Source organism: Bos indicus x Bos taurus, chromosome 11 (assembly GCF_003369695.1).
Source record: "Bos indicus x Bos taurus breed Angus x Brahman F1 hybrid chromosome 11, Bos_hybrid_MaternalHap_v2.0, whole genome shotgun sequence".
NCBI lineage: Eukaryota > Metazoa > Chordata > Mammalia > Artiodactyla > Bovidae > Bos > Bos indicus x Bos taurus.
Genome location: NC_040086.1, coordinates 19,247,307 through 19,262,673, shown reverse-complemented (window position 1 = coordinate 19,262,673; position 15,367 = coordinate 19,247,307). Strand labels below are relative to the sequence as shown.

General features: G+C 36.3%; 1 protein-coding gene across 2 annotated transcripts in view; it reads left to right on the top strand.

Annotated features, from left to right (window-relative positions):
* STRN (striatin) overlaps positions 1-14,542 on the top strand; it is a 112,376-nt gene extending 97,834 nt beyond the window's left edge. The window contains exons 17-19 of one of the 2 annotated variants that reach the window (XM_027555003.1): positions 7,449-7,556; positions 8,592-8,678; positions 8,766-14,542. In XM_027555003.1, coding sequence (XP_027410804.1) covers positions 7,449-7,556; positions 8,592-8,678; positions 8,766-8,935 — 365 coding nt within the window. In that variant the 3' untranslated portion in view covers positions 8,936-14,542. The remainder of the gene's footprint in view (positions 1-7,448; positions 7,557-8,591; positions 8,679-8,765) is intronic. The other variant, XM_027555004.1, reaches the window with a different exon arrangement.
* Positions 14,543-15,367: the final 825 nt, after the last annotated feature.

Sequence of the window (15,367 nt, the reverse complement as noted above, 5' to 3'; positions counted from 1 at the left end):
GTTATTGATATTTCTCCCAGCAGTCTTGATTCCAGCTTGTGCTTCATCCAGCCCAGTGTTTCTCATGATGTACTCTGCATATAAGTTAAATAAACAGGGTGACAATATACAGCCTTGACGTACTCCTTTTCCTATTTGGAACCAGTCTGTTGTTCCATGTCCATTCTAGCTATTGCTTCCTGACCTGCATATAGGTTTCTCAAGAGGAAGGTCAGGTGGTCTGGTATTCCCATCTCTTTCAGAATTTTCCACAGTTGATTGTGATCCACACAGTCAAAGGCTTTGGCATAGTCAATAAAGCAGAAATAGATGTTTTTCTGGAACTCTCTTGCTTTTTCGATGATCCAGTGGATGTTGGCAATTTGATCTCTGGTTCTTCTGCCTTTTCTAAAACCAGCTTTAACATCTGGAAGTTCACAGTTCACATACTGCTGAAGCCTGGCCTGGAGAATTTTGAGTATTATTTTACTGGCATGTGAGATGAGTGCAATTGTGCGGTAGTTTGAGCATTCTTTGGCAATGCCTTTCTTTGGGATTGGAATGAAAACTGACCTTTTCCAGTCCTGTGGCCACTGCTGAGTTTTCCAAATTTGCTGGCATATTGAGTGCAGCACTTTGACAGCATCATCTTTCAGGATTTGAAATAGCTCAACTGGAATTCCATCACCTCCACTAGCTTTGTTCACAGTGATGCTTTCTAAGGGCCACTTGACTTCACATTCCAGGGTGTCTGGCTCTAGGTCAGTGATCACACCATTGTAATTATCTGGGTTATGAAGCTCTTTTTTGTACAGTTCTCCTGTGTATTATTGCCAGCTCTTCTTAATACCTTCTGCTTCTATTAGGTCCATACCATTTCTGTCCTTTATCGACCCCATCTTTGCGTGAAATGTTCCCTTGGTATCTCTCATTTTCTTGAAGAGATCCCTGGTCTTTCCCATTCTGTTGTTTTCCTCTATTTCTTTGCATTGATTGCTGAGGAAGGCTTTCTTATCTCTTCTTGCTATTCTTTGGAACTCTGCATTCAGATGCTTATATCTTTCCTTTTCTCCTTTGCTTTTCGCTTCTCTTCTTTTCACAGCTATTTGTAAGGCCTCCTCAGATAGCCATTTTGCTTTTTTGCATTTCTTTTCCATGGGGATGGTCTTGATCCCTGTCTCCTGTACAGTGTCACAAACCTCCGTCCATAGTTCATCAGGCACTCTGTCTATGAGATCTAGTCCCTTAAATCTATTTCTCACTTCCACTGTATAGTCATAAGATTTGTTTAGATCATACCTGAATGTTCTGGTGGTTTTCCCCACTTTCTTCAATTTAAGTCTCAATTTGGCAATAAGGAGTTCATGATCTGAGCCACAGTCAGCTCCAGGTCTTGTTTTTGCTGACTGTATAGAGCTTCTCCATCTTTGGCTGCAAAGAATATAATCAATCTGATTTCAGTGTTGACCATCTGGTGATGTCCATGTGTGGAGTCTTCTCTTGTGTTGTTGGAAGAGAGTGTTTGTTATGTATGACCAATGTGTTCTCTTGGCAAAACTCGATTAGCCTTTGCCCTGCTTCATTTCGTATTCCAAGGCCAAATTTGCCTGTTACTCCAGGTGTTTCTTGACTTCCTACTTTGCATTCCAGTCCCCTATAATGAAAAAGACATCTTTTTTGGGTGTTAGTTCTAGAACGTCTTGTAGGTCTTCATAGAACTGTTCAACTTCAGCTTCTTCAGCGTTACTGGTTGGGGCATAGCCTTGGCTTACCGTGATATTGAATGGTTTGCCTTGGAAATGAACAGAGATCATCCTGTCGTTTTTGAGATTGCATCCAAATAATACATTTCTGACTCTTTTGTTGACCATGATAGCTACTCCATTTCTTCTACGGGATTCCTGCCCACAGTAGTAGATATAATGGTCATCTGAGTTAAATTCACCCATTCCAGTCCATTTCAGTTTGCTGCTTCCTGGAATGTTGACGTTCACTCTTGCCATCTCCTGTTTGACCACGTCCAATTTGCCTTGATTCATGGACCTGACATTCCAGGTTCCTGTGCAGTATTGCTCTTTACAGCATCGGACCTTGCTTCTATCACCAGTGACATCCACAACTGGATATTGTTTTTGCTTTGGCTCCATCACTTCATTCTTTCTGGAGTTATTTCTCCACTGATCTCCAGCAGCATATTGGGCACCTACCGATCCAGGTGTACAGTATAGTGATTCACAATTTTTAAAAGTTATTCTCCATTTATAATTATTATAAAATATTGGTTCTACTCCTTGTGTTGTCCAGTATATCATTGTAGCTTATTTTATACCTAATAGTTTGTACCTTGTACTTCCCTACCCCTGTATTGCCCTTATCCCCTCATAATTTTATCTTTAAAACGAGCTTCTTTTCATAAATGACACAGTTCAGTACTGATTAGAAAATAGATCAAGTTGTGCCTGTCAGAATCCCAAATCTGAATCTTCTTATTGGATACAGGAAACCAGGAAATAATGACTCAGATTGTGAAGAAGATAATACAGAATCCTTTGGAGTTTTGCCTTTTATAACCATTACTTTCTGCCTTTAGTCTTCAAACAAACAGTAAGTTTAGGCTGCAGTTGATAAAGCTACATACATGTACAGTGTTGTTTGAATCTGAGAACTAGCTTTAAAAATGATTGCCATGATGTGTTCATGTGTGTGAATATGTATGACTCTGTCTCCTCTCCTTTTTACCTTTTTCTCTCGAAAAATTCCTTCATTCCATTTTGCTTGTCTTCATTTTCTGTTTCCAATCTGTTGTTCGTTGTTTTCTCCTGGTATCCTATAAGAATTATTTAGGGGGGTAGGTTTGAATGGAGCTTTGAACTATTTGGATGTAAAAGAGACAAAAAAGTAAAAATTGAGATTATGGAGTAGGAAAATGAATTTTTTCTTTTGCCAAGAAATACATTTTAGACTTGCAGTAAATTTCAAATAGTGCTTAGATATATGACCTAAAGCTGCTATAGTAAGATGAAAAACCAGTATGAAATTAAGGTTGTAAACATTTAAAAAATTTCCTTCAGAGGTTATCATCAGTTCTTTGAATGTTCTTAGCATAAACGTTGACTTTAATGACTGCTACAAATTAATAAGATCTCAAGTCTAGGGTTTCCGTGGTGGCTCAGATAAAGAATCTGCCTGCAGTGCAGGAGACCAGGTTTGATCCCTGAGCTGGGAAGATCTCCTGGAGAAGGAAATGGCAACCCACTCTGTTATTCTTGCCTGGAGAATTCCATGGACAAAGGAGCCTGGCAGGCTATAGCCCATGGCATCAAAAAGAGTAGGACGGACTGAGAGAGCTAACACTTTCACTTTTTTGTCACTTTCAAGTCCAATGAGTGAGATGAATAAACTGAGCTAGAAAATTCCATTTTCCTCCAAGATGTTTAACTGTAAAGTCATATGACTTTTTTGCCTGGTCAGTTCAGTTCAGAGCTAACACTTTCACTTTTTTGTCACTTTCAAGTCCAATGAGTGAGATGAATAAACTGAGCTAGAAAATTCCATTTTCCTCCAAGATGTTTAACTGTAAAGTCATATGACTTTTTTGCCTGGTCAGTTCAGTTCAGAGCTAACACTTTCACTTTTTTGTCACTTTCAAGTCCAATGAGTGAGATGAATAAACTGAGCTAGAAAATTCCATTTTCCTCCAAGATGTTTAACTGTAAAGTCATATGACTTTTTTGCCTGGTCAGTTCAGTTCAGTCACTCAGTCGTATCCGATTCTTTTCAAGCCCATGGACTGCAGCACATCAGGCTTCCCTGTCCATCACCACTTGCTCAAACTAATGGCCATCAAGTCAATGATACCATCCCACCATCTCATCCTCTGTTGTCCCCTTCTCCTCCTCCCTCAATCTTTACCAGCATCAGGGTCTTTTCAGTGAGTCAATTCTTCCCATCAGGTGGCCAAAGTATTGGAGCTTCAGCTTTAGTATCAGTCCTTCCAGTGAAGATTCAGGACTGATTTCCTTAGGATTGACTGGTTTGATCTCCTTGCAGTCCAAGGGACTCATGAGAGCCTTCTCCAACACCACAATTCAAAAGCATCAGTTCTTCGGCACTCAGCTTTCTTTATGGTCCAACTCTCACATTCATACAGGATTACTGGAAAAACCACAGCTTTGACTAGACGGACCTTTGTCAGCAAAGTAATGTCTCTGCTTTTTAATATGCTGCCTAGTTTAGTCATAGCTTTTCTTCCAAGGAGCAAGCGTCTTTTAATTTCATGGCTGTAGTCACCATCTCCAGTGATTTTGGAGCCCAAGAAAATGAAGTTGCTTATTGTTTCCCTGTCTATTTGCTGTGAAGTGATGGGATCAGATGCCATGATCTTAGTTTTCTGAATGTTGAATTTTAAGCCAGCCTTTTCACTCTCCTCTTAAACTTTCATCAAGGGGCTCTTTAGTTCCTCTTCGATTTCTTCGATTTCTTCCCTGAGGGTAGTGTCATCTGCATCTCTGTGGTTATTGTTATTTCTCCTGGCAGTCTTGATTCCAGCTTGTGCTTTATCCAGCCCAGCATTTCACACGATGTACTCTGCATTTAAGTTAAATAAGCAGGGTGACAATATACAGCCTTGACATACTCCTTTCCCAATTTCCAACCAGTCCATTGTTCCATGTCCAGTTCTAACTGTTGCTTCTTGACCTGCATACAGATTTCTTACCTCTATGTCCATCAACGTGGTGGACTGGTATTCCCAGTAAGGAGGTCTGGTATTCGCATCTCTTTAAAAATTTTCTACACTTTGTTGTGATCCACACAGTCAAAGCCTTTAGCGTAGTTAGTTAATAAAGCAGATGTTTTTCTGGCATTCTCTTGCTTTTTCTGTGATCCAGCAGATATTGGCAATTTGATCTCTGGTTCCTCTGCCTTTTCTAAATCCAGCTTGAACATTTGGAAGTTCTTGGTTCACGTACATTTGAAGCCTAGGTTGGAGAATTTTGAGCATTACTTTGCTAGTGTGTGAGATGAGTGCAATTGTGTGATAGTTCGAACATTCTTTGGCATTGCCTTTCTTTGGAATTGGAATGAAACTAGAAGCCTTTTCAGAAGAAGACTCCCAAGAACGTTTTGAAAAAAGGCATCATTAATGGAATAAGTGATAACTCTTTTAGATTATGATGATACGTCCTGACATTTCCTAAATTAATGATTTGATTACTTTAGAGTTATATGAAACAAACTTATTGCTGTCTACTGTGACAACTGTAGTCCCTTAGCTGTTTATGTTTGACTATTTTATTGTATTATGGAATTTAGTAGGTGTTTTTTAAATTGAAGTTCAGACTAAACATGTTTTAAGCTAAAAGAGAATTTTGTATAATTTAGACGGATGAAAGATGTTTGTTCTTAGAATCGGAATAAATTACCTGCCTTCTTGCCAGTGGTAATTGGGCTTGATTAAGTCAAAGGTAGTTGAAAGAGGTAACTGAGTATTTGTGAATCCATTTCTCAGTCACAAGCTGAATATAAATAAATATTTGGAGGATTGTTTTAGGTTCATTGTTAGAATAATGGCTGGTAGATCTTTATTTCTAGTGTTCTTTGTAGTTGCTGACTTTTACTTATCTGACTTACCATCAAGTGGAGAAACTTCCTTAAAAAGTATTACTAAATAAGAACTTTATTTTGCCTGATTTCTATCATACTCATTTTCTAGATCTCAAAGTAATTGAAGCTCTTCTTAGAAACCTCTCTCTCAAAATATATGGGACATTTTACTTAAAGTATTTTTGTTGTTATTCTCCTGATAGACTTTACAGAGGATATTGCTCAATGGTGTGTTATTTCTGTCAGAAAAAGCATCCATAGAATGAATTTTGAATCTAAATTCTTTGTCTAGGACCATTTAAAATGAGTGTAACCAACCCAGAGTTCATTCCACGTGGTCAGGTGACTTTTATTGTGCACATAGATAACAGACTGGGTGGTTACCTGCTGTCAGCATTGGAAAAGACTTCTCAGCTTTTAAGAGGTCATGTTTCTAGGTACCATATGAAAATCCTGTAGAGTAGACTAATATTGGAGCTATTTTTAACTGTACATAGTTTTATTTTCTGTTGTGAGTATAACTTCATGATACTTATTCTGAGATTTAAAAAATGTTAAGAACGCTTTATTTTTGAAGTTTTAAGTTTAAAGAAAAGTTTCAAAAATAATATAAGAACTTCTGGCTACACTTCACTCAAATTCACTAGTTTTTAAAACTTTTGCCATATTAGTCACATTTACTTTGTCATTATCTGTATGTGTGTGTACTTTAAAATTCTGAGCCACTTAGGAGACAGTATACCCCTATACCCCTAGGTCCTTTAGTATGTAATTCCTAAGAACAAGGGCATTCTCTGACAGCATATTACATTATCAAAATCAAGGAATTTTCAATGACACTATGCTATTGTATGAGTTATTGTTTACACTCAAATTTGCTGGTTGCCCCACTTATACTCTGTAAGGACATCCCTTCTTCTTCCAAGACCCTGATATTAATATAATAATTATTTTAACTTTGATATATCTTAAATTAGTGTTATTTTTATGTAGATTTTTCCTTATCAAAATTATGGTAACAAAAATCACTAAACATAAGTTCTTCATAATTGATTTCCATTTGAATAAAGACTTTCAGGAGACACTTTGTGATAGTTTAGATACTTGTTTTGACAGTTGCCTGATTTGCATGAGTCATCTAGTTTGGATAGAGCAGGCATTGGAATAGGTACTGGCTTTGTTACCATGATTTTAGGGGCTATAACAGCTGTTTTCTGGACCTTACTTCATTCACTAGGTTAAGGACCTAATGACAATTGGCCCGCCCATCTCAGTGTGCATGTACAATTAAGATCTCTTTGAAGATTATTAAATAGTGTACAAAAAGTACTGTTACGATGCTGTTTTCAGATTCCATACATGGTAGATTATCGATAGATGACAATTTCTATTTTGATGAGAAGAAAAAGACTAAAGAGTTAAGACGCTCCCTTTGTCATGTTTATCTTTAGATAATGACCATGTGATAAAGAGCTCTGTGTCTAGACAGAGCTGAGATTTGAATGTGGAAATTATCCACATGAAATAATGATGGGGTTTTCTGCAAGTGGTAGAGGTATCATAGACCACCATCAAATGAGAGATGCCCATGGCTCTGGGCTACTTTCTCGGGGCATCCCTACAGAGCAGGTGGTGGAAAGGAAATTCTAATTCCCAAGTACTTCTAGATTTGTCAGTAGAGTGTTTCTCAGACGAGTCTCATTTCCTAACATCGCAGTTACAAACACAGTTGCAGAATAAATGAACTAAAGACAAATTAAAAGTCCATCTCCTACTTTTCCAGGCTCTTATGTGAATGTTCTTTTTTGTGTGAAGAAATGGTAGCTTTGACAAATTTGTGTTGCTCTTTAATTTTTTCTTTTTAGCAGCCAACTCTTCCTGCCAAATAAATAGAGTCATCAGTCACCCCACTCTTCCCATCAGCATCACTGCCCATGAAGATAGACACATCAAATTCTATGATAACAATACAGGTAAGAATGTATTTAAATTGATTATTATTGAAAAAAGAAATCACAACTGTAATTTTGGTGTCTGTTGGTGGCTTTATGTTCAGGGAATAGGCACTGAAACACAGATTCTCAGATCATTTGTTTTTACTTCATCTAATCTGCAAAGAATCAGTGTTCATGATAGCATATGGGATCATCTTGGTTTATTTAATAGTAAATAGGTGCTATATATTGACCCTAGACCAAGGTTATTACTCAGAACATAATGAAAAATTCATTCAGATACCAATAAAATGTTAATATATTGTGGAAAAGTAGAAACATGTTGGAAGTACGGGCATATATATGATCATTATGTTTTGTTTAAAATTGTTTAGTTTTTTAAGATTCTTAGTGTTACAGATGGAAAACCCCTGAGTCAATACTGATTATTTAGTCCTGATGGATTTGCATTGGGGTATGGAAGCTTTCCCAATTTTTATTAGGTTAGTTTTCACTAGTCTAAAGGAAACATGAAGAGCTGACTGGGAGAAAAACTCACTGTATTAGTAGCCATATTTACTTGAGAATCTGCTATCGACTTTTGTTAACTTTGTTTAGCTGCAATTGATGAATAATTTAGTATTTTTAATATCTTTCCATATACTCTTTCCACCAAAATTGTGGCCAGATTTTCTGTTCCTTTGTCTTTGTCACAGTCTCTTCTTCTCTTTCCACAACCTATAATTTGCTTGTAGCTAAAGGATCCAAAGTTAGTGATTAATAATGTCTGAATTTTAGTTAATGAACATGGCTTAAAGGAATATTTGTGTACAAATTACTGACTTCCATATTGTGAAAGACAAAAATATAATCTGAAAGTTGACCTTTTGTTTCTCATCATCACCATGGCTAGAGCAAGGAGGGAGACATGCATTGTTTTAGCAGTTGGGAAAGTCTTTGATGCAGAGACTACACAGAGAGGGCTGGTTGGTGGAGCCAGTACAGTGTGGTAGCTGGCTGGTATTCAGGATGAGAAAAACTATTACTAAAGAGTAACAATCTCTTTTTCCAAAGGCAAACTGATCCACTCGATGGTAGCCCACCTAGAAGCCGTTACAAGTTTAGCAGTTGATCCAAATGGCCTGTACTTAATGTCTGGCAGTAAGTACAGCTTTGAATTATTTATTTGTTCTTACAGTTTTCACATTTAATGTAATTTTTCTCTTAATTTCTTTTCTTTTAATATAGGTCATGACTGTTCAATACGTTTATGGAACCTAGAAAGTAAGACGTGTATCCAAGAGTTCACAGCTCATCGGAAAAAGTTTGAAGAATCAATTCATGATGTAGCTTTCCACCCATCCAAATGCTATATAGCCAGTGCTGGGGCGGATGCACTGGCTAAAGTCTTTGTATGACACAATGCATCATCTTCACCTTCTAGCTCTTTATAAGTAATCAACTGCACAAAAGAGATACAGAAGACCAGGGCAAGAGTCAACCCATCCAGCCCTTTTGTTCTGCTGAAGGAGCACAGAGAACATTTGTTAAAGTATAGTTTTGCAATTCGTACACTGTTTTCTAAAACTAAGGTTTGTTCAGGTTGCTGCAAGCTCAGCCGAATCTGTGAGCCTGAAAACTTTAAAATTTTTCCCCAAACAGGAGCTTTTGTTTCTGAGGTTGTTCTAATTCGCTAGGCAGGCCTGAGCGAAGAACAAACATAGGTTTAGCTTGTCCCTATTGAATAATAGGGCATATTATAAGGGATAATTAAAAAGCTTGATTACTGGGAATGAATAGAGGAAGAATGGCAATTTAGACCTAGTTCTCCCCTGAGAAATCTTGTTAAACATATTAGATAGTTAAAACGGTAATCTTTATCACATCTACTGTACTAACCCCTATGTGCATAATGACCAAACAGTGTTAAAATGAGTTTTTAATTTAGCTCTCCTTTCAACTGTTCTCATAAAGCACCTGGCAAAACATTTTACTTATTAGAGGGAAAAAAATGCAATAATATGTTAAATATATTATTATTCAGAAATGCTAAACAAATATTTAGTTTGTAAGCAGATTTCTATATTGTATTAACATTTTTGAAAATAGATTTGGTACCATTCTAAAGTTTAGCTGTCAAAAATACTCACCATTATGAAGAATAGTTGATACGAGTCTGCTTTTACTAAAGAATTTAACTTATTCAGGTTGAAGATTCTGTTTATTTTTAATGGCAAGCAGGGCATATCTTTATAATGATTTCTGTTAATTTTAAATTTCACTTTATTCGTGTGATATTTATAGTATCAGAGTGATTATTTCATATTGATGAAATCGTATCTTGTAGTGATTGAAAAGCTGAAGTTACTTGCAAGTACTCACTAGAACCCACATAACCATGCTTCACATGATCTCTTTCTTTGTCTCTGATATTAAAATTATCTGACACCTACCAAAAATAGTTCATAATTATTATGTTTTAATGGTCCAAAGGGTATGGTTAACCTCAGGCAGCTGTCTTTGCAGAATTACTAAATAAAGCAAATGTTTGTGCCCCAGAAGTTCCATTATTAATATCTCCAAGAAGTAAAACCTCTTGGAAATCTGGATGGAATAGTTTGGTGTATAATATTGCCTAGAGGGTTCTCTCTTTCTTTCCCTTGCCCTACCCCACCTCCAGTGTTTCATTGGAATACATAGCATGTTTTAATGGGCAGTGAGTCAGTATTGTTTCTGAGGAAAACCATGTCTTGAAGGCCTGGGGTTCTCTGAGCTCACCTTACCAATGACCCACATAGGGTTAGCTCTTGGGATTTATGTGACCCCACTGTCTGGAGATGGTATGTAGACCTTATCCCTGCAGCTGTCTCCGCTCTTCCTCATGCACTTTCTTATTTGCCCAATATGGCAGAGACCAATCTGGAAATCAGAAATTTTACTAATTATCAAATTTTCAGTAAAATGTACTTTGGCTCTCAGATGTAATTTCTACATTCCTATGCCACATATTCCATTATCATAGCAATGGCACTTCTAATACGTACATTTACTCCCTGAAGAAGTATTAACATGATAGTGTGGATATTAATTGACAATTTTTCTTTAAAATTTCTGCTTGTCTGCCTCTAGAATTCTGCAGTATACAGGCAGATTTTCTTTAAGGACCTTTGTTAAATTTTCCTGGTTGATACACAGATATGCTTTATTTTGACACGGCTACCTTGTCATTTTATATGTGCTTAACAATGGGCTCAAGGGACTGCTTTGTACATTCAAATGAATTGACCTGGACATGAGCTACCAGGTAAATGTTTATATTCCTGTGCGGGTATAGAATTCCACGTTGTGTTTGGTGAATTCCTTTTTGGCTTCTTCACAAAGTAAATAAATTATGTCACTGACCTAACATTTGTAGAAGGATACTGGAAAATTTCAGTCAGGTGCTCTTAATTGGCATATTTGTGATGGATGATTACAAGCTATTGTTCTACCAATTATTGCTTTAATTACCTTCCAGGGTGTTCAGTGCCTGCTTTACTTCTGTCAACTGGAATTCTCAAAACTAAGACACTCTCTTCACCTGCATTTTAGGTCTCATGGTTGAAATTTTTCTATTAGTAAGTGGAAAATAACCATGAGATATGTAGACTGTAGTGCAAATGATGGAACTGTTGAAAGTTCCTTAGAAAGCCAATGCTGTGCTCTTGGAGGTTGTACCAGAAACAGGGATTTCTTCTCCACTAGCACTATTACGATCTCAGCCTAGAAATGAGCCAAAGCTGTCTTCCAACCAGATAGAAGCATATATATGTGTGTGTGTTTGTCTGACTTTTCCATCAGCCTGTCAAAACTTCAATGAAAATTGACAGAATGAACAAATCCCAGATTTGAACAATGATTGAAATGCTTTCAGAGTGCTTTATTTGTAAATATTTTGAGTGAAATGTATTGGAAGAGTATGAAAATCAGCAGATGAGGTGGGTCCCTGCCTTATTTTCATATGCTATGGGTACATCCCTGGGAGCTTGCAGCACCCTTCTTGAAACTCCTCTGTCATATGGAGCTCATTTGCTACTCAAACCATAGACAGATATTTAACATAAGTGATATAATGACCTTCAGTATTTTTCTATTGAACACATTTAGCAGTTTTTGCCATTAAACAGATTAATTAGTTATGCAAAGTATTTAGCTTTTATAATCATTTTAGTTATGACTAAAAGGGGGGAAATTGAGCTGTATCACTGATAATGAACTTTGTGAGAAATTTTTTGTTTATCTGAGTTTCATTCCTTCAGTGTTCTTGCTATAAGTTTCTTTTGGAGATAATGACAAAAATTTATTTGAAAATGTCTAAAATGTATGTATATTTTATAAATATATATTATATATATTGTAGGGATATATATAATATATATAGACTATATATTATATATATATATATAAAACCATAGGTGCATTTTACTGTTTTGTATTTTCATTTTTGGAGGTAGTGTCCACAGCAGGTAATGATGAGTATGATGAGTGTTGTGCTGTTTGCTTTGCAGTATAATATATAGTTCTAAATGTTTAAATTACTGTATATACGATATTCATTATAGGCTAGCATGCTTGTTTTAAAGACTGTCATTCTAGTTTATTAAAATCTGAATGTAAGAAAACCTGGCTATTCAAATGTGAATTGAAAAATGTTCCATTCTCAGTACTGAACTATTTCCATTGAGCATTCAGGATTTTTGACAAAACCGATATCATCAAGAAGGCAATAGCTAGAGAAAGAGAGGTGCCTTTAAAAAAAAAAAAAATACAAATTCAGCCTTACAGTGAGGATGAGGATTGAGTTGTTTTGTGGGGAAGAGGTATGAGAGAGTGTGTGAGTGAGTGAGTGAGTGAGTGTGTGTGTGTGTGTGTGTGTGTGTGTGTGTCGTGATGTTTGAATGTTTGCCCATCTGTGAAGGTCCTGATTTGTGACCATCAGTGTCTTTTTAATGTGTCTGTAAAACTTCTAGGACTTCAGGGGACATTTCATGCGCTGTCTTCGTGCTCTTCTGAGCACCAAAAGTACTTTCCAAGAATTCTGAATGTGAATTCCTAGAAATTTCAGTAGAGAAGAAAATAACTATTATTTCATTATAAATCAAGTTCAGGTAAAAGGAGATATTACTGATTCATCAAAATTACAGGCTCTCATTAATGTTAGCTAAGTAAATGTAATTTTTAAAGGCTCATTTTTTTTTTTAGTACTTCATTTATTTCCCCTTTACACAAGAGCATGTCATGCAATTCTTATATGATGAAGATTCAACTAGTAAAAATTGTTTTTAAATTAAACACCTGAACTAGTTAAAATTCCACCTAAGAATAGTATTTAAATGGCATCTTTCATATCTACCTCTTTGTCATTGCTGCCATTTTTGACTCAAGCAAATCTTTATGACATCGAAAATAATGGTTGGATGCAATTTAAAAAATCTGTGTTGGTGCTTTTCTCAGGCTATGTCATTTAAGTTATATTGAACAAAGGTGTCACAAATCAGATTGAAAGGCTTCGAATTAATTTTGATTTTCTTTTGAAAGAACTGCTTAAAATTTGTCATCCATGTTGATAGTGAGCTGGAGATAATCTCTGGTTAGTATATGTCTATGTGATGTTTTCAACCAAGAGCCGAGTTGTTATTGATTTACATGGGAAAGGAGCTCTGATTTCCTTCAACTTACTTTATTCTTTGAAAGCTGTTTCAAGGCTATTCAGTACATAATCACTCATTTTATTTGCTCAGAAGTTGTCTCTGTTACTGTGTTACTTGTTTAGTTATTTATATAATTGCAGTATTTTGTTTTAACACTGGGATTCAGGTTGTACAAAAGTAGTAGCTGACAGAAATTGTATGTATATTTTTCTGAAATGTATCAATTCCTTAAATTCATTTTAGAGGAAGGTCCAGAAAACTAACATATCCGTGTTTAAAAACAAAGGTCAGGTCCTTTGTAGATGATTTGAACCATTTGACTTTTGCTCCTGAAAGTTTTTTAATTGGCCATATATCCATCATCCAGCTGGATCTCAGTGTCATTCCTCGGGACACCAGGTTCACAAAGTCTGTTCACAAACAGACTGTATCTTTTTTTTTTTTTTAATCCAAAAAAAGCAAATATAAAGCCAAACAGAGATCTCTAGATCCCACTTACTTATTCTAGCAGTATTCCTGAAGTGGTGCTTAAGGGTCAGAATTTCCTGGATCTTTGCTAGTCAAGCTTTAGATTTGATTTAACTGGGACCACATGCGTGTCATCCCTCTGATGCAAATTAGAAAGTTGATTTTATTTCAGATTAACTCTGATGTCTGCCTGGGTTTTTCGCAGGCCGTGAACCAGTGAGTGCCTTGTTAATGCAGAATGGTTTTTCCCTGGTTGTGTGTTAGCTCCTCTCTGAAAATTTCTCAGAGGACGGTATTTTAGTTGGCTTGTAGAGAGCTGCTAGATTTGGTATTATCAGCAATCAGAAAGCCTTCAGTCTACCGCATTCCACCCTCCCTACTTTGTTCTCATTGTTTGGCTGAAATTTACCTCTTGTGAGAAATAAATGCAACCCCCTTCTCATAACTTTTTTCCAATCCAGATTAAGAGATACCCTTTATACCTATCCCAACTATATAATCTAATACCTGTTTTTTGTTTTTAGGAAGAACCACTTCTTTGTAATCCTGTAATCCACTGCTTGTTTTATGTTTCTCAAGTTCAGTTTACTAGAGCTGACCTCAGGGCATCAGTTCAGATTCCTAAACAGCTCCTTTTCTCCACACCCCTTCACCCCTCTAACTGGTGAGCCCTGAGCCAGATGGTTTGATCTTCAGGTATTTTAAAATTTAAATATAATATCAATTAATGTAAATTAATCCAAATGCTAATTTTTGTGGTGCAAGAAGTTTCTCTTGTAAATTCAGGATATGGATAAGCTAATTAAGATATCCTTTTTTGGTGGCTCTAAGTGTATTATTTGTTTTTAAATAAAGTGTACAAATATAGATAAGGTGTCTCATGAATTGAAATATTTGTCAGAATGGAATCTAGTGGATTTGCAGTTAAAATACTTTAATACAACTTGATTTTGTTTGGGGGGGAGGTGGTAAAGGGGTGCAGAGAAATAAAAGTGTATTAGGTAAAGTAGATGTGAATCCACAGAGATGAACCAATCTTAATTATTGATTGTAAGGAAGATGGAGACATTTATTGTTATAGAAACTTTGGACCTTTGGAAAGCCAGTAAAATTAAAATACCCCACACAATTGGATCATGATATTTTTAGGGACATACATATATATTTTTCCTAAAATATTCAGTTACATAATTTTAAAAATCCTATACACACATACACATATAAATTTAATGTGCTTTTACTTATTTTTTTATTTGGCTACTTAAAAAGCATAAGCCTTCTGCCCCTTGCACCTTCAAATCAACAGTATTTTTCAAGGGCTCCCCCTGCCCAGAGCTTGACAATCTCTTTGTTCCAATCTGGAGTCACAATACTATACAGAATCTAAAAAGCACCTCTTCTGGTGTCCTTGAAACTATCCACTGTTCTGTGATGTTTTGTATGCTGCTGTAGCGTTCTATTTGGTATGTACACGTGCTTCAGTATTATCAGAAATGTCTCTTTTGTCCCTTGTAATGAGAACTGAGCCGTGATTTGCTGGAGTTACTGTAGAGTAATCTAGCTCAGAAGGTCAAGATGGCTCCAGAAGTGTTTCATGGATTGTTGGACCCACTGGGGTCAGCCCAGGTTCACCGTGGTATTTTAACCTCCATTGGGTTTCCCAAAGGCACCACTAAGATTTTAAGGAATCCT